Here is a 19831-nt window from a genome sequence, read left to right on the forward strand (position 1 = left end):
CTCTCTCTTTCTCAAAACAAATAAGTAAACTTAAAAAAAATTCTTTAAAAAAAAATTGTTGAATCACTGTATTGTACACCCAAAACTCCTATAACAATGTAGGTTAACTGAACTGGAATTAAATTTTTAAAAACGTTTGGGGCGCCTGGGTGGCTCAGTCGGTTAAGCGTCCGACTTCGGCTCAGGTCATGACCTCACGGTCTGTGAGTTCGAGCCCCGCGTCGGGCTCTGTGCTGACAGCTCAGAGCCCGGAGCCTGCTTCAGATTCTGTGTCTCCCTCTCTCTCTGACCCTCCCCTGTTCATGCTCTGTCTCTCTGTCTCAAAAATAAATAAAACATTAAAAAAAAATTTTTTTTTAAACGTTTAAAAATTAAAAATGAGGAATGGCCCCTAGTAGAGAGAATATAGTAGGTGCTCAATACATGCTCCACCCACACACACACTGTCTTTTGATCTGACAATAAAGACCTCATGCTCCCAAAAAACCTTTTTCCTCCTCCTCCTCTCCCTCCCTCGCCCTCCTTCTCTCCTGTCCCTTCCTCCTTCCTTCTCTCTTTTATCTTTTCTCTCCCTCCCCCAATCTCTTCCCTGCCCCCACCCCTTCTACATACATGGGACACTCTGCCCTTTAGTGAATTATTGACCTAAAGTTAGTGTGACACGCTCACGAGAGGGGCTGCCTCCCAGCTCAGGTGTGAACAGCACCCACGCCCCAGTCCAGGGGCTGGGATTCCCATCTGTGACGGCAGGGACATACATTCTTGAACAAGCGCAGGGACAAGACGTGGGCTTCTCCAGAGCTGTCGCCATCTGACGTCCCCGCTCCAGGGAGGCGAGCTTTCTCTTAAAGAGGGATTGTTCTTCAGTCAACCCTATCACCTCTGTCTTAGAGAAGAAATTCAGAGTGATCAGGACGAGGCCCATCTCCAGCGGGGCTGACAAATTCTGCACTTAGCAGGGCCGTGCTGGGGGGCATGACCGCCCGGGAGCGAGCCCGCCCCACCCCCCGCCAGACCCTGCTGTTCACCGTGAGCGAGGGGGTCACAAGCCCGTGGGTGAAATAGATAGCAGGCCAGCCAGGGAAAGTGACCAAGTGGCACGCGGTATTTCCTGCAGTCATTTCCCCGCGAGGGCTGTTTGATCCCAAGGGCTGGCTGGATCTTCCAGTTACTTCCAAGTGGAATAGTGGAGAGAGCACTGGCTTAGGGCCCCCTAGACCTGGACTTAAATCTTTGTTCTGCCACCAGTGAGCCACAGGCTTCGGGCCAGACACGTGACTTTTCTGGGCCTCTGTTCAGTCGTCCAAGAGCATGAACGTGGTAGTGCTCCCCACTGTTCATGTGAGTCCTCGCAAGGATCTTTGGATTTCAGAAGATGGGAGCAGTGGTTCAGAACATCGGTTTTGCAGCCCGATCGCCCAGGTCCACCCTGGCTCCGCGTGGGCACCACCAGCTGTGCTTCCGTGGGCAAGTGACTTCACCTCCCTGGGCCTCAGTTTCCTCTTCTGTACAGAGTGGGAATAGCAGTACTTACCTTGGAGGAGGATCACTGTAAGGATTCAGTGAGACAGTAAGTAGAAACCACTTAGCAAAGCACATGTCTAGGTCATAATAATTATAAGAACATATGGGGAAAGACTTGTATAAACTGTGAAGTGTGGTCTTCATGTGAGAATTACTGTTTACCATGAAGTACAGAAACCCAGTTACTACTTTAAGAAAACGTTGTGTATAGTTTCTATTTGTTTAATTTTTTTTTTTTTTAATGTTTATTCACTTTTGAGAGACAGAGAGCGAGCAGGGGAGGGGCGGAGAGAGAAGGAGACACAGAATCCGAAACAGGCTCCGGGCTCTGAGCTGTCAGCACAGAGCCCGATGCAGGGCTCAGACCCACGCATTGTGAGACCGTGACCTGAGCCGAAGTCGGACGCTTTACCGACCGAGCCACCCAGGCGCCCCTGTTGTGTATGGTTTCTTACTGGTGGTTTTACATCATGTAAAGTCTTTCTTTGGATGAAAGCACTCACGTTGGCCCGCGTGTTGGCAAACTACGAAGTACGGCACGACACAGCGAATGGCCGGTTTCTCGTTCCACTCATCGTACCTTTGTGCCTATCGTGTGTCAGACGGTGTGGCAGAAACATTTACGCAGATCCTTGCATTTTGGCCTCACTGGGTTAGTATTCTCTGACCCGGTGCCTTTGAGATATCCCAGTCCATGTGTCCAGGGAAAAACAGACATTTTAAGGCAGCTTGTAGAAATGACAGCATGCTCTCAGCCATGTCAAGCTCTTCAGAGCTGTCTTACTATGGGTCTCATCTGTGTGGCGCTTAGGGAATGACCTTGGCTTGGCTTCCCGCGTGCTTTGTTGTCACCAGTAGAGCCCAGGGGCTTGGTCTTAACCCTGGCTACCCAGAAGAGTCCCTTCCTCCTCTGCTGGCCTGCGCTGCCCTTACGAATCAGGGTCAGCCAGCACACATGACTTTTAGTCTCTCGTTTCTGCTTTTCTGCTCAGAGGGAGCGGCTGGTACCAAAAGGTCAAGAAAGCCACATAACCGGAGGGACGCTGGTTGCCCCTGGTTTGCGAAACCCTTTCTGCTTTGTCCCCAGCCAGACCTGACTTTTCTCCTCTCCCCAAAGCCAAGTACATCGGCTGTTACCTGGATGACACCCAGAGCCGGGCCCTGCGAGGCGTGTCCTTTTTCGACTACAAAAAGATGACCATCTTCCGTTGCCAGGACAACTGTGCAGAACGGTAGGGCTCCGACGTCCCAGGCTCCATTCATTTCAGACCCCTTCCTTCCGTGGTGTTCTTTCCCTTCCTGTGGAAGGGCACAGTGGAGGATGAGCCCGTGGCCCCGTGGAAAGAGTGATACGAGGGTGTGTGTATGTGCACATGCATGTGTGAGTGTATATGCGCATGCACGCGTGCAGATGAGCAGGACTGTTCGGGAGGTGGTTTGTGGGAGTTTGTGATCGTGGAGTCGTGGGACGCTGTGGCCTGGGTGGGAGTTTGTACGTATAGCGTGCAGAGTCAGCGGGTCATGTTTGTAAGCTTAGTGCACACACGGAATGGTCTTTAAACACTAGCGGCTGTGTGTGCAGGAGGCTTTGTGAATGTGTGTGCGAGGGTCCGGACTTGAGCTTGTGTGTGAGAAAAGCCCACAGGTGTGAATCTGAGTGGGAGGCTTGTAAGATGCCCATGGGAAGGGTGAGGTGGGAGCCTGGGGGTCAGGGGTGCGTAATCCCTTGTTCTTCCCCCAGGGAGAAACACAGCGTTTCCCAATTGAAGAAGAAAATGATGTTCTCGAGGAGAACACGCACTGGGGGAGGGAGCTGACTTTCCAAGGGTGGACGAGGCCCCAAAAGACTGGCAGGTGGCAATGGGACCTTCAGTCCAGGCCCGGGCCCCAGCATTGCTGCCTTGGACCTGGAATAGCTTTTTTTTTTTTAATTTTTTTTTAACATTTATTTATTTTTGAGACAGAGAGAGAGCATGAACAGGGGAGGGTCAGAGAGAGAGGGAGACACAGAATCCGAAGCAGGCTCCCGGCTCTGAGCTGTCAGCACAGAGCCCGACGCAGGGCTTGAACCCATGGACCGCGAGATCATGACTTGAGCTGAAGTCAGACGCTTAACCGACTGAGCCACCCAGGCGCCCCGGACCCGGAATAGCTTTGAAGAGGCTGCTGCCATGCTCACTTTCAGACTCTAGCTGGCTGGCCCTGAGGTCACCAACTCTGGAGGACCTCAGCTACATGGCTGTCGTGGACATGAGCAAGTGGGTGGCCGAGGGACTCCTCCCTGTGTCCTTCATGAGGAAACACTGTCCCCTTTATAATCATCTGCCTGAGCCCAGGGCTGTCTCCAGCTTGGGAAGGTCTATGAGCCCTTGATGGTATCGATTCATTAATTTATTTGTCAGACCGTGGGGAGACCCAGGTGAATTCCACAGCGTCCATGGCCCCATGGAGTCACAGCCTTGATGGGGAGACAGACATGTGAACAGAGAAGGGCAGTAGGGCGGGGTGAGGGTTCAGATGGAATGAATCGCAGACGAGAAATGCAGAAGAGGGCCCCCAGCCCGCCTGGGGTGTCAGGAAAGAGTCCCAGGAGGTGACAGCCCAGCATCAAAGGACGAGTCAGATGAACTCACTTAATCCCCTTCAGTTCAGGAAATGTTTATCGCTGCCCACGTGTGTGTGAGTGCTGGAGGTGCAGAGATGAGTCCGCCATAGCCCTGCCCTCGGGGGGCTCCCCAGCTAGTTGGGAAGACAGAGGCATGAGCAGGCTTGGGCAGTAGAAAACCAACAGCTTACACGTGGTGGGCATTTCCCTGTGCCAGGCACTGTTCTCAGCACTTTGCAGATATTAACTCTCATCCACCACGAGACCCCAAGAGGCAGGAATGTTGTGATCCACGTTGCACGGATCGAGGAAACCAGGGTATGGAGACCTCAAGCGTGATGGGTGCTGGGCTGAGGGTGCCGTTTAAAGTACAGGGGGCCCGTGAAGGTAGAGGGAATGGAGGGCTCAGGAAGAGTTACAGAGGTGAGATCTTAAGCCAGGTTTTGAAGGATGAATAGGAGTTTTCTAGGTAGTCCTAGGAGGACAGAAATAACAGCACACTCAAAGATCAGAACTCCTGAAACATCCTAAATAGCCAGCATCCTTGCATAGGCAGTGGGGAGGGGGTGCACAGAAGGTCCAAGGGGAGTAGTCTAGAGGGGAAGCGGCAAGGCTGGCTGAAGCCTGCTGACACGGAGCCTTGAATGCCACCCGAAGCATCTGGCTTGGCCACAGGCAAGGGGGGAACCACTGGGAGGCATTCATCAGGAGAGTGGTGTCCATTCATTCGGCAAATACTTATTTAACATTTACCCGATGTCAGGCATTGAGAATGAGGCAGTAGGTAGCAGGGAGGGGGAGGGGAGGGGCAGGGAGGGTGGATCTAGGGCAGGGTCCTCAGCCCGGAGTGAACACGAACATCACCCAGAGTCTTGCAAAACCAGATTGCCCGTTCTCACTTTCTGATTCAGTGGGCTTGGGGTACAGCCCAAGAATTTGCATTTTTCATGAGTTCCAAGACTGTCCAGGCTCTGAGGGTCCTGGGACCATGGTTAGAGCATCGCTGCGCCGATTTTCACACTCAGCTGCACGGTAGGGTCACAGTGCCAATTAAATTAGACTGTCTCGAAATGGGAGCCAGGTGTGGCATTTAAAAAATGCTCCCTGGGTGATCCTAATGGCCGTCCATGTTAAAGAACCCCAGATAGGAGGGTCGGTAGGCTGAGCCAAGCCATCTGGAAGCTTATTTGCCTGCGGTGGAGGCCCCGGGGGGGCGGGGGCTGGTTTAGAGAGTGGAGAGGTATGATCTGTTTTAATTCTGGAAAGATCCTCCCGGCAAGGGCAACAGGAGGTTTATCGGGATCAGTAGTCTGGGGTGCTCCCAGGGACACCCCAGTGGCCTGAAGGATGGCAAGGCTCACTCCGTTTCCCTTCCCAAATTAGTTATCTGTTGCTGGGCAACCAATGATCCCCAAATGTAGTGTCTTAAACCAACAAACGTTTATCATCCCACACCATTTTTGGGTGTCAGGAAATAATGGCCCGGGAGTGGGATTAGCCAGATGATTCTGCCTCAATGTCCCCATGGGCTTGCTCTCAAGGGACTGCAGAGACCTGCGGCCTCTGAGGGCTTGGACAGGGCTGGAGAATCCCTTCCCGAGACAGGCACCTGGCTGGTGGCCTGAGGTCTCGGGTCCTCACCACACGGACGTGTCCTTGGGGCCCACTTGTGCGTCCTGACGTGGCAGGTGTCTCCTGTCCAAGGGAGGGGCGAGGAGGAAGCTCCCACCGGCTCTGGAGTTATAACACCCACTGGAAGTGGTTTTTTTTCTTTTCCTTTGGAAATTGTTCCTTCTGTTAGTGGGTCCAGTTACATGAGAGGGGTCCGGGGTACCCCAGAGCAAAGGCTTCAGAGAGACGGGAAGACTAAGACGGGTGGAAGCAGGCTGGCCGAGCCCCAGGATTTCGGTGGGGTTCAGGCACCGAGACACCCGTTTGGTTTAAGCTGCTCTCCCTGTACCCGGCCAGGCGGGTGTGTGGAGCAGGCAAGGGCAGGTGCCACCCGGAGTCGCTGAGGCATGTGGGGCCACGAGTCGGGGCGGGTCTGTCTCTCCAGCTGCCCTCACGTGTCCAGAGTCACGACCTGAGCTGACCGTTCCCCTCCGGCCAGCCTTATGTGGCCAGCATTCTGCAGGCTGCTGCCGGAGGAGCCTTCCTGGTTCCGCCTCCGAGGCGAGAGGGGCTGATGAGGGCTTGTCCTAATCCTCTCCCTTTGCCCCTACCCGCTACAGCCAAGACAGGCTGTGGCGTCTCATCTGTTTACAGAACGAGTGTCCACAGAGTCCTTTTTAGGAAACGATCCCAAGGCCAAGGGGAAAATAAGTCAAAAACCTTGCCGTGCCTGGAGTTTTGTTTTGTTTAGTTTTAGGAAAAGGAATTTTTTTCCTTGGCTGGATACGTGACCTTGGTTTTGCCATCTTCCAAGGGGATACGAGAGCCCCTGCCTCCTCCCTTCCTTCCAGCTTTTCTCAAGGGACATGGAGGCATCATTTTGGGGGATGTTTCCTGCAATAAAGGGGCTGGACTCTGGAGCACGGCTCTAGGCAGGGAGGAGCAAGGGAGTGGGTTGGGACAGAAGGACCCTGGGCTTGGAGGGGTGTGTGTGTGTGTGCGCGTGTGTGTGAAGTGTGCCACGTGTGGAAGTGTATAAGGTGGGTGTCGGTAGGACACAGTGTGGCTATGGGGGGGGTGTCCCTGGGGGTCCTTGTCCCCAGAGCCCTCCAGTTGCCCCAGGTCTCCACTTTGCTGGGTGAGCCTCCGTGTCCCCGGGGTCTGCATGGTGGTAGCTGCCCTGGACTAACAGCAGCCTTCCCCAGGGGTTACCTGTATGCCGGGCTGGAGTTCGGTGCGGAGTGCTACTGCGGCCACAAGATCCAGGCGACAAACGTGAGCGAGGCCGAGTGCGACATGGAGTGCAAGGGCGAGCGCGGCAGCGTGTGCGGCGGCGCCAACCGCCTGTCCGTCTTCCGGCTGCAGCTGGCCCAGGAGTCTGCGCGCAGGTGTACGTGAGTTGGCCCCGCCCCTCCCCGCAAGGCCGCCTGCTCCCTGCCCTGCGCCTGCTGGGGCTCCCCAGCACTCCCCGCAGCCCTGCGCCCGCCCCACCTTCCACCGCGGCCCTTGCCGAACGCTTTGATCCGTGGAATTTGGATGTTTCCACGAGCTGTGTCCCCTCCCTCCCACCCAGAGCGGCCTCCTGTCTTCCCGCCTCCTCCCCTGTCTTCCTCCTTGACAGAGTGAGCTGGAGCCTGAGCTCGGCCTGCCTTCCTGATTTTCTGAAAGCGTTTGTCTCTAATGATGATGCAGACAGAGATAATGACAAAAGCAGACACTTGGTCCTTTTCTCAGTGCCTTATGTGGAGTAGCACATCCTCACGGTGACCCTGGAAACGGGCGCTATTATTCTCTAATTCCCAGTTTACAGTAAAGGAAACTGAGGGTCAGTGTCACATAGCAGCAGAGGACTTAAACCAGTTACAGGGCCCACGTCTTTCATGCTCTGCTTCGGTCTTACTGGACGTGCTCTCCAGTTTCCACACGGAGGGAGGGAGGGGAGTGAGCATGGACCCTCTTCCGCAGACATTGTCCCGCCGTCCCCCTTCTGGAACAGGTAATGTCTGTCTGGCAGGAATCTGCTCTGTGCCAGGCACTGTCCCAAGCCCACGACAGGCCCAATTTCATTTCTCTTCCTTACAGCCTCCGTAAGTGGTTACCAGTGTTAATCATTCCCATTTTGCACCGAGGAAACTGAGGCTTATCGAGTTTAAGTAAACCTGCCCAAGGCCACACAGTGTATTTTAAGGTGATCCGCAAACCTATGAAGATTGTTGATGACCTTGACAGGAGATGGAGGGCTGGGTTTCTCCCGATTACCCTTCTGATGCAGTCCCTGAGGCAGGGACAGGAACCCACAGCCACACCTCTGACCCCTGGGCCAGCGTTTCACATTTGAATGTGCCCGTGAACCCTATGGAGATGTTGTTACAGAGCACGTTCGGGTTCGGCCGGTCAGGGTGAGAGTTTGCATTTCTGAGGAGCTCCCAGGTGACGCTAGGCTGCTGGGCTAGGGGCCACACTTTGAATAATAAGGCCTCAGACCTCAGCAGAGGTGACGCTGCCTGCCCAGGACACAGGTGGGTTTGGCGGAACGTAGAAGAAAGGCTTTTCCCATGGGAATGCCATTGTTGATAAAAATTCGTGGTGGGTCTGCCTGGCCATGTGTTCCGTTTCCCAAATCCCGTGTGTTCGAAGCCCCACTCGGGCTTTTGCTGTGCAGTAGGGTGGCGCGTGTTGCCAGTTTGCAGAGGTGCGGGTTGCTGCCATCGGAAGCACTGTCTGCCTCCCCACGGGGGCCTCAGTTCACCCCCGGGGCTGGAGTCCTGGCTGGCCGAGGTGGCGTGTGAAACCCAGGCGGGAGAATGGCCACACAGCGAGTCCCTCGTTTGGCCGCTAGCGTAACGAGGTTGTTTTTTTTTTAAATTTTTTTTAACATTTTTTATTTATTTTTGAGACAGAGAGAGACAGAGCATGAACAGGGGAGGGGCAGAGAGAGAGGGAGACACAGAATCTGAAACAGGCTCCAGGCTCTGAGCTGTCAGCACAGAGCCCGACGCGAGGCTCGAACTCACGGACCGTGAGATCATGACCTGAGCCGAAGTTGGACGCTCAACCGACCAAGCCACCCAGGCGCCCCACGAGGTTTTAATTTGATGGTGAAACTACCATCCTCACACTGATCCCCTTATGCCAATATGTATGTTATTTTTATGGTGACCTTGACTATGTGAAGAGATGGCCCTAAAATCATGGGCATTTCGTGAGAAGGCTGCTGCCGCTACAACATCCTAGTGGATGACGATGGGCTTGATAACAAGAATAAGGCCATGTAGATCGTTAGATATCAGCCAGACCTGCTTTTGGTTAATGTTCAGATTGACTGGATAACCTGGATGTATCCCCTCTCTCTCTGTCTCTCTCATGCTCGCGTGCGCGCACGCACACACACTGTTGTGATCACCTGATGTGAAGCACACTGTCACAGGCCATCGAAGATGTTCGGTCCATTGAAATATACAAGCCTCGGCACACAAAGACAGTAGATTCTGTACAAGGGGGTGTGTCTTGCCCTTGTGGCAGTGGGGGGGCTGTGTGGGTGCTGCAGAGTAGCCCCTGAGGCTGGCGGGGATGTTCCTGCACCCCTCCGCTTGCCCACCTCGGCAGCAGAAGAGTTACCCAGGATGGTGTTTTGTTCCATCTGAGAAAGGAGTCTTTTATATTTATGTCCAAGAGGGGAATGTAGTCACGTCTGCTGAGGGTGGAGTCTAGGCTTCTCCAAGTCCACCGCAGTTGTCCCGAATCATCACTGTACAAGATTGGAAGCTTGGGCACCTTCAGCTGGAGATTCCAGAAGAAAATTGAAGCCTTATTAACCTCAAGGCTGCTATGGCTGAGATAAGAACGGAAGTGGCTTAGATAAGGAGATGGATGGTTGACGATGTGCCAAATCGAGACTCCTGGTGGGCTCCCAGTTGATACCATGGTGTCTGGAGAGAACATGGAGACCATTCATTGAACCAAAACACTTGATGCGCATCCATGGGGATTAGGCATGGAGAGGATGAGTGGAGAATAAAGCACAGTCTCCATGGTTGAGGAGCTCATGGTCTAGTGGAGAAACAGATCCGGCACCAATGGGGTCTGTTCAAGCATGGGGGTGTATATATGGGGGAATGGCAGGGGTTCTGTCTTCAGGAGCCAAGGGAGCGACATTTGGGTGGGATCCCATTTTAAGGAGACTTCTGGATGTGAGGGAGAGCCATATATTCCAGCCATGAACAAAAAGTGCAGGGTCAGCAAAGGTCATGTGTTGAGTGCCTTATTGGAAGCACCTTCTTATATGCTGATGTCCCGTTTTACAGCTTTAGAAACTGAAACTCTGCACAGAAGAAGGCTGTTTTATTAGGGCCTTGAAAGATGCATGGGATTTTTTTCCTGGTGTGGAAGAGGAGGATATCCAGACTGAAGTTGCCAAGGGGTGGGAGGAAAGTCTAGGCAAAGGGAATGGGGTGTGCAAAAGCCTAAAGGTAGCTTTAGGAAATGATGGGAAGGCATGATTTTTCCAAGGCCGCAGTGCTTCTTAGGGACTGAGTTTGGGCTGGAACCCAGTTCCCTGACTGCTAGTTTGGGTGTTCACTCACTACAGTGCTGTAGACACCTTGACCTCTTGTAAGGGATTCTGGACCTCATCTCCTCTCTTTTGGGAGAACTCCTTGGATCTAGCTTACCTCCTACTTTTCCTGACCTCTGATCTCTCCTTCTGCCCCATTTGCGGACTCGAAGCAAAACAGAATTGCCAGTGTCCTTGTGACTGGGTCAGAACCCAGTGGCACCTTTGGCTTCCCATTCCTGGACACGATTTATACACAAGTAAATCAGAAAGGGAGGCCTTCTGAGGTACTGGCACACGATAGCAGCGAGTATTATACCAGGCAGGGAAATGAGTAAACACACCAGGAAACAGGTATGGTGGAAACCGGATTCCGTTTGTAGAGTCATTAGTTGATATCAACAATGTATCTTAACTGCGTTTCCCTGAGCAGTGGCACAGAATTCTTAATGATTAGAAAGATCCAAAGGAGGCTTCTTGTCTCCCAAGCACCACTGGTGGGGCATACACCTTGCATAGGGAGGCAGCCTACATGTTTCTGAGGTGATGGAATGCTCTTACAGTAAGTAGTGAGAGCATTAAAAGGTTAGCAGAGCAAATGTCTGCAGGCACCCTGCTATTCTTCCGTGACACAGACTCTCAGGCACGTGGACTCTTTGCCCTTGTTACAAAAGAACCGAGAAATGGACTTCCTTCTTGGTTGGATTACATTTTTCACAGCAGTTTGCTAAATGTGTCAGCAAGTGTAGCTCTCCTCCCAGGGGCAGAGACCTGCCAGCGATTTGAGAACGTTACGGCTTTACAGGATGTTGCAAGAAATTTCATTTGCTTGAAAGATTCTTGCAAGATCTGTGTTAGAAGATTCCTTAGAACTACATTGAATGTGTTAGATACACGTTGGGCCCATTGGGTGGCTGTCCTTGGTGCTGACCGTCCTTTCGTGCAACCTAAAGCCCCCAAAACTGCAGGCAGGCCAGATTCTCCCAGGATTCAGCACCTTTTGGTCTTGCTTGCATGCTTGTTTGTTTGTTTTCTGTCTTGGTGGAAGTATTATGAAGCTTACAGTACCATGGAAAAAATAGGTCCTTGACTTATGGCTCACACTTTACACAGTGTATTTTGTGTACTGTTAGTCTTGGCAGTTTTTTGTCTTTGAAAGTTAGAAGGGGAATTTCGTGCAGTACTTGTGTTGTGCTCACTGATCCTCCATTCTGGTGGCTTCTGCCAAGGGGAGCCTCAGATGTTCGTGGCAAGTCACACTGGATGGATGGACCATGCCTAGCTCCTCCTTTGCCAGTTCTGGAGGTCTCTCCTTCACTTTAATAGGTGCCCGGGACCCCTGAATTTTATAATTTATATGAATCTTCATGAGTTCTGCTGTGTAGGGTCGAGGAGATGACAGCTAGAAAAATTTCCTCCTTCTGCATCCTGAGGGGGGAGAATTGGTTTGCTCTTCGCCCCTAAGCAGAGTCCACAAAGGCTAGGGGGGCAGTGTAGGTTTTGAAATCAGGCAGACATCGCTTCTATCCCAGCTTTCTCACTTACTTGCCGTGTTGACTCTGGCCACGTTGTTTCCTCTCTGAGCCTCAAGCGCCTCATCTGTAAAATGGGGACAGTTCCAACCTTTAAAGATTGCTGTGACCACCAAGTGAGATAAAATCGAGAAAGCACATAGCACAAGGTTATTGAGCCGTTGTGATGCCCCTTTCTTCCTAGAATGAAAACTCCTTAGTGTGCTCCACGTAGCACCCAATTCAAGCCGTTTGAATTTGCAACAGCCCTCAGGAGCCTTTGGTGCTGCCTAAAAATAGCTGGTTTGAATTCTTCTCGGACAGTTAGGCTCTTTGTGTAATTCAGTCTCTCTCTGATTATAGGTGGCCGTTAGCAGCTCCCAGCTCACTGCCTTTCCTCCTCGCTGGCATCTTTAATGCAGTAGAGCCTGGCCTAATTACCCAGGGGGTGGTGGCCTCTTTCAAACCAAGGGGAACTCTTCCACGCCTGCCTTTAAGCTGATGCCTGGTGACATTTACCTCATTTTTGTGAAGCCCCGGAACAAAGAGATGATAGGACTTCAGAGATACTTGCAGCTGGTTCCAGGCTGTTCTTCATCTGCCCCCAGCAAAGAGAGTTGATGAACAGTTGCTCTGCTCACCTCTTGCTAGTAAAAGCCTCAAGCTGCCGAGGTCATGCACCATCCCAGCTGGCCTGGCAATGAAGAGCTGACATTACAGAATGTGGGGCATAGGCTTTTGTGACGCTGGGGCCCCTGCTGAGGGCCCGGAGAGGGTTTCTGGGAAATTCAGGTGGCTGGTATGGGGTCTCTGGAGCCCCCGACCGTGTTAGGATTGGGCAGGCTTCCCACAGAACGGCAGAGGGGTGGGAAACCAAAATGGGGTGTCGTAAAGGATTGGGGTCACATCCCAACTCTGCTCCCCGCTGGCTGTGTGACCTGGAAAAGCAGTTGAATCTCGTTACATCTCCGAGGCCTCCACCTGCAAAACAGGATAATAGTATGGTCCACCTCACAGGCTGCTGCAAGGATTAATTGAGATACGGTGTGTACAAGATGTAGCACAGCTGATGTGATTACCATCGTGAGTGTGTAGTAACATTGGCCATGAGGAAGACATGACCCAGGGCTGCTGCTGTTGTCCAGGGGGACCATTCTCAGAGAGTCTGGGCTGTGAAGAACAGTGGCCCTGAACTCCACGTGGGGTTTCCCTGGGGGATTACAAGTGCTCCGAGATCCAAAGATATTTTAAGTTGGGTTCCTCCAGAGGCAAGGATGGGAACCTTGGTTTGCTTGGGAAGTGACCCCAGGATGCATCTCTGGGAGGGATGGAGGAGTGAGACAAGGAAGGGAAAGAGCCGAAACAAGGTCCGCTACAGAGCAGGGCATGCTGAGGACAGCCGAAGTTAATCCCACTGGGGAGCTCGGGGAGACGGCGGTGAACGTGCTTCAGAGGTGTCCCCTGGAGGGGCAGGAAGCTGCAGCGTTTACCTTCCCACACATCCCCATCATTGGCTGAGGGTGGACCCTGGGGACATGGCCCAGCCTGTCTTCACCAGCCCTAAGGCAGAGTCCTGGGTATATATTGTGGGTCGCTGTCCATCTGTATCGGGACAGGGAGCACCAGGGGCCCTGACACGGGCATTGAGAGCGTCTGCTCTGTAAAGTCTAGCCACCCTTCACACATCATGGACAAGCGGAGGAGAAAGGAGCAGGGAGGGCTACTGAGTCCTGGTTAGGTCTTAGGCTCGTTAAATGCCATCACATGGGACCTCCACTCTCACCGTGCAGCGCAGATGTGATCCCTATTTACAGATGAGGAAACCGAGGCTTAGGAGGTGAAGACACCTGCCCAAAAGGACACTCAGCTTAGTAAGTACCTGACCCAGGTCTGTCTGAATTTATTTATGTAGTTAGTTATTTAGTTAGTTTTGAGAGAGAGAGAGTGCATGCGATTGGGGGAGGGGTGGGGAGAGAGGGAGAGAGAGAGAGAATCCCAAGTGGGCTCCTCACTGCCTGCCTGGAGCCCCGATGGCAGGGCTCAGACTTCCGAACCATGAGATCATGACCTGAGCCAAAATCGAGAGTTGGACGCTTAACTGACGGAGCCACCCAGGCGCCCCCGTTTGAATTTAAAGCCAGTTCTCTTTCTGCTGGGCACCAGAGCTTTCTGCAAATGGGAAGGCATCTGTTCATGCTGTGGGAGTGCAAAATTCTATCACAGAAGAGTGTTAGGAAGGTCAAGGGATCCTGACTGGCCACCTCTCCTTCCTTTGCGGACCCAAGTAATGAGAAGGCCTCGCCGCTGACGGGGAGGACCACTTGTCCATTTTACAGATGGAGGAAAGGAGGGGCGTGGGAGAATTAAATGTCTTCTCCATGTTCTGACCACCAACCCATAATAGAGAGCAACCTGCAGAGAGAAATGGACTGCAGAGTGCTCCCCTGATCCCTGAGAACCCCACCTTCCTGCCGGACATCAGGAAGCCCTCTGCGACCCTGCGGTTTCCCCCCCAAAAGCGGAACGGGCAGGACTGTAGGAAAACCCCACATCCAACAGGCCAACTGCTCCTGGAACCGCCTTCCCACACCTGGTCCCCTCCTTACCACACCCTTGGACACACATGGCCCAGAGAGAGACTCGAAGCAATGCCTCCCGATCCCACTCTGGCTCCTTGAAACCTCACCTTATTTGGTATTCAGGGCATTCAACTCAGCCCTCTTCTCTAAGCTGGTAGGGTCAGGGACTCATTAGCAGATGCTTAAATGTCAAAGGGAGACAACCTCCGTGGAACTGGGCTTACGGTCTTCCTTCCGCCTTCCCACTCTCTCAGTCTGGCGGCCCGCAAATGGCCTTCGTCCAGGCGTCCAGGCCAAAAGGAGGAAATCACATGGAGAGATGGCAGGGAAGAGGTTCCTGCCCCCTCCCCACTGCTTTTCGGGTTAAGTCTTAGGACAGGAGGCAAGGAGACCGGTCCACCGACCTTCACCTGCCCCTTCCACTCTACTTCGGGCTCACCAGACTCAGGCATATCCGTCTCAGAGTGAGCCACCCAGTATTCGCACCTCCATTTTAAAGATGAGAACATCGAGGCCCCAAAAGGAGAGGAAACTTGCCCAAGGGCGAACACCGAGGAAGGGGGTAGCCGCCGACGGGCACTATGGGAAGAGCTGCCTGCGTGACAGGCACAGACTCCAGGGTCCAGGGAAGGGAAGTAGAGGTGGCACCAGAGCTCGTGTCTCCTGGCCGCTAGGCTTCCGCTCCTTAGCTAGGTGGCTCGTCCCGAGCCTGTCAGTTCCAGGAAAGTGCTATGGCTTCTTGGTGTGGTGCCAGACTGGTGCCTCTTCTGGAGCCCCTGGGTCAGGGCCGACCCCCTCAAGGCCACCTGCAGACGCAGGGCTGATGTAGCCCCATCAGCCAGAGCCCAAGAGCCAGGCCCCCCCAGCTGGGGGTGATGAAGGCAGGGTGTTTGGCCGGGGGGGGGGGTCCAGATGCACGCGTGTGGGCTCACGGAACCTTGAGTGATGCCCCGGTGACCTCAGCTACTCAAGGTCGTATCTGCAAGAGGATGTAGGGGTGACTCCTAGCAGTGGTGACCCAAAGACCACCTTGGGCGGGGCGCCAGCTGTCACGTGCCCATGGGCAGACACACTCCTATGCAGAGACTCATGTCAGGTTCAGGGTTACACAGGACCGAAACAGATCCCAGCAGTGCCCCGGCTGCGCGCTCCAGGCGTGGGGGTCCCGGTGCTCTCAGCATCCCGGGGAGAGCCTTGTGATCTTATCTCTTGTACAGTACAAGCATGAAGTGGCCTCGCACTGGGGAAACAAACATGCTTGCAGGATCTGAGGTCCTGGCTGTTCAGGGAATTTTGAGAAATGCCCAACCCCTGGTGGCATTGAGCCTGTCTGGGGGGGTAGTTGGCTGCGGCTTAGCCCGGCCCTCCGCTAGGAGAGAGAGAGAGAGCCCTTCTCCACCCAAGCTACATGGTTGCCAGGCAACCCAGAGAGATCACCGAGGATTGCATCTCTGCCCCGTGGTAGAGGTCCCACGCACAACCACACGGTCACGTACAGATGCCCACCGTCAGGAGACAGCCTACACCCTCAGGGTCCTACATTCCCACCGAGACAGAGCCACGTGGCCACATTGGTGGGCTCGGTGCTCAGCATTCACATGCCCAAACAGATCGGTTCTCACGTTACCGCACGTGTCCACAAGATGCACACACTGCCTCCTTGTCACACACCTTATGCACACACGTCCCACCTCCCAGACACACCCTCACTACAACCAGGCCCATGGCTAATCTCATGATCAGCCCCTCCCACCCCGCTGATGGGCAGACGGCAGACAGATGCACTCACCCCACGGGTGCCCATACACCGCCCCCCCACCCCCTGCTTCTGATACAACTCTTTTTCCCCAGCACAGTCTCAGAAGGGTGGGGGTGGGGATCCATGAAGGAAGCACCCTAGAGGGTAAGAGGTCGTGGGCTTCGGATCCCTACAGTGTACCCAGGACTGCCCCAGTCCCAAAGGGGCCACCCTTAGCCTCCACCCCCAAACTGATTCCCGTAGCAACCTTCGCGGCCTCAGCCATGACCCGGGGGAGATGGTCTCTTGATTCGCATCCTGGTGGGAAAGAGGAAGGTTAATTTGAATGCGGTTTTAGAGACTCAGAGTCAAGACCTGGGCATTTTTTGGCGCTCCAAGAAATCCGACTCCAGTGTCCAGATGTCCCAGGGCGACAGCTTTGACTTTGTGAATGATTAAGTGGAGCGAGTGTGAAGGGCAGGATCCTGGGACAAAATAAATGGCCCAGTGTTTTGAAAATGCCGATTCAAGGCCCGGGGGTGGCTTCTTAAAGAGAGACAGCCGAGAGAGTGTGAGAACTCTGAGCTCAGACATTCCTGGGTTGGAATCCAGAAGCTGCTACTTGTCACCTGTGTGGCCTTGGGCAAGTCACTGTCCCCCTCTGAGCCTCATTTTTCCCTTCTGTATAATGGGGAAGAAAGAGACCTTCCTTGTAGGGAATAGGGGACCAAGTATATCAAGTGTTAGGGTGCGTGGGGTAAGAGCCCAACTCTTAATATCAGCTCAGGCCATGACCTCCCAGTTTGTGAGATCGAGCCCCGCGTTGGGCTCTGTACTGACAGCGTGGAGCCTGCTTGGGCTTCTCTCTCCCTCTCTCTCTGCTCCTCCCCTGCTTGTGTGCGTGCGCTCTCCCTCTTTCTCAAAATAAGTAAACACTAAAACTTTTTTTAAGTATATCAAGTGTTTACACATTGCCTGGCACACAGCCTCCGATAATACCCTCCAGAGTGGAGGAGACGTGTCACTTAGATTCCAGTATCCGCTCTGCCTCTTCAAGTGGCACAGCTGACTTGTGTCGAGTGGTTTCAGCCCTCTGAGCCTCGTGTCTTCATCTGTCAAAATGGGGATCCTGAGATCGCAAGCCGATGTGCGTGTTCAACAAGGCCACGCCTGGGAGCGCTCAGCCTGGTTCCCGGAGGATAGCACGCGACTGATAATTCAGGAGCCACAATCGTAACGGGGATACTCTGATATTACTATAAGCACCTCGTTATCATAACAGCATCGTTATTATTGGAAGGAGCATGGACTTGGGAGACAGAGAAACCTGGCTTCCATTTCACTCCGTTATTTGATCGCTCTGTGCCACTGGAAGGCAGCTTCCTTGAGCCTCAGGCGCCTCGTCTGTGAAACGGGAGAGGCCCCAGCATCTACCCCATCTGGGTGCTGTGAGGGTTAAGTGGATCCCAGGCACCCAGCAGGGAGCCTGGCATCAGTGGGGACTCAGTGAATAGTAGCAGAGTTGAAGAGAGAAGGCGAACTCCCTTGTTTCTAGAAGCAAGGCGGGGTCTCTCTGCCCTGTGACCCGAGTGGGCTGACAGCTGAGTTTTCTGGGTAAGCGAGGGTCCGTGCACCTGCTTTGGGCTTCCCAGCTCACTGCTGCGAGTCTTTGGCTCAAATGCCTGGCTCCCCTCCCTGACCTCCCCTTGGGTAGCACATTCTCTGAGCATCATCGAATCTTCCTCGGGATGACTCATGAGTTTATGGGGCTTCCCTCTGAGCATCCTGGGCCATGGGATGGGAGACTGTCGCGTGTTCCCCACACAGGACACTGGTGGCCTTTGGGGGGTAGCAGTTCCTCATCTGGGGGCTGGAGGGCTGTCCTGTCCAGAAGAGCAATCTGCATAGTCTGTCCCCCACCCTGCCATGCATAAGGGGGGAAACCGAGGCCTGGAAGACCAGAGGGCGAGTCAGCAGCATCCTGGCCACCCCCAGCCTCCACAGCACCCGCCACCTCCCTCCCCAGCCTGGAGCAGGAGCGAGGGCTCCAGGAAAGCAGGGAAGAGAGAACTGGATGGTGCGAGCCTGCGGCGCGCTCTGGAAATGAGCCATTTAACCAAATTCCAGATGTCTTCTCCGTTTGCTAGATTTGCCTCCGCGAGGAATGACTTCGGGCTACTGGGTGCCAGGTGGTAGAAGGAATCACTAGGGTGACAGCTGACATTTAAGCCGATCGTTCCCGAACTCCCTCCCTCCCCCTCCTCCACCGTCTTTCTGCCTGGGGAGCGATTCCGTAGCCCTTTCTTTCCCTGCACGTGAACGTGAATAGATGTGTATATGCCAACAGGGCGGGCTGACTCCCCGGAGAGACCCAGAGACAGACGTATAGAGTGGGGGCATATACGTGTTTGCAACTTTAACTTGCTTCCCTTTTTCCGAAGGGCTGACATTTTGTTGCTGACAGCGATCCATAGTAAGTTTTTGCCACCGGTGGGGGCCTTAGGTTGGTCCCATGACCTCCTGGTCTAAGTCCTGCCACTGTCGGCTGCAAAATGAGAGTTTGCCCCCCGCCTTCCAGAGTTTTCCCCAAGGTGCAGTGAGGTAATGTTTGTGAAGTTCCCAGCACAGCAGCTCACACGTGGTAGGCACTCGGTAACTGACGTCTATTTTTGTGCTCCTGGTTTTGATCTGCACTGTGTGAACGGTGTCCTTGGTTTTACGTGAAAGCCGTGTTCTGGAAAGGTTCACATAACTCAAACGTGAGCACGGCTGACCTCAATTTTAAATGGGCATCATGGGGGCGCCCGGGTGGCTCAGTCGGTTAAGCGTCCGACTTCGGCCCAGGTCATGATCTCACGGTTCGTGGGTTCGAGCCCCGGGTTGGGCTGTGTGCTGACACCTCAGAGCCCGGAGCCTGCTTCGGATTCTGTGTCTCCCTCTCTCTCTCCCCCTCCTCAACTCATGCTCGCTCTCTCTCACTCTCAAAAATAAACAAACAACAGCAAAAAATTAAATGGGCATCATGAACCTTTTGGGAAATTTGACAGGGGCATTTAAAAACTTTTAAATTTGTCTTAATGACATTGAAAAAATACATATTCACTGTAGAAAAAGAAAAGCGTTTTAAAAAGATGGAAATAAAAACTGCCTATACTGCTACTCCATTCGTCAGCGTTCTCCAGGGAAACAGAACTTGTAGGAGTTTTATTTATATATACGTTAGGAGACTTATTTAAGGCATTGGCTCATGCAGTTGTGGAAGCTGGCAAGCCCGACATTTTTAGGGCAGACCAGCAGGCTGGAAACTCAGCAGTTAATGCCACAGCCTTGAGGCAGAATTCCTTCTCTGGGAAACCTCAGGTTTTGCTTTTAAGGCCTTCAACTGATTGGATGAGGCCCACCCTTGTGCTCAAGGGAACTCTCCTGTAAGTCTTCCCAAAGTGAACTCATTATAAATGTTAGCCACATCTACAAAGGACCTTCCCAGCAGCACCTGGACGTATGTTTGATCAAACACTGGGGCGTCATAGCCTCGCCAAGTTGACATAAAACGACCATCATGCTTGCCGTTCAGAGATGACTGTGGCTGTCAACATGTTTGCGTAGGTCTCTCTAGAGATTAATGTTGAGGGTTCATTTTTTTATTAAAAAAAAAGCACCTTTTTTTATGGGGGCGCCTGGGTGGCTCAGTCGGTTAAGCGTCCGCCTTCG

General features: G+C 53.3%; 1 protein-coding gene across 7 annotated transcripts in view; it reads left to right on the forward strand.

Annotated features, from left to right (window-relative positions):
- Window positions 1-19831, forward strand: part of WSCD2 (WSC domain containing 2) — a 116188-nt gene that overhangs the window by 70220 nt on the left and 26137 nt on the right. For 6 of the 7 annotated variants that reach the window (XM_027044001.2, XM_053205711.1, XM_053205714.1 and 3 more), the window contains exons 3-4: window positions 2642-2756; window positions 6946-7130. The exons of the other annotated variant lie outside the window; for it this stretch is intronic. In XM_027044001.2, coding sequence (XP_026899802.1) covers window positions 2642-2756; window positions 6946-7130 — 300 coding nt within the window. The remainder of the gene's footprint in view (window positions 1-2641; window positions 2757-6945; window positions 7131-19831) is intronic. 7 annotated transcript variants of the gene reach the window in all.

The sequence above is a fragment of the Acinonyx jubatus genome, chromosome D3 (genome assembly GCF_027475565.1).
Source record: "Acinonyx jubatus isolate Ajub_Pintada_27869175 chromosome D3, VMU_Ajub_asm_v1.0, whole genome shotgun sequence".
NCBI classification, from domain to species: domain Eukaryota; kingdom Metazoa; phylum Chordata; class Mammalia; order Carnivora; family Felidae; genus Acinonyx; species Acinonyx jubatus.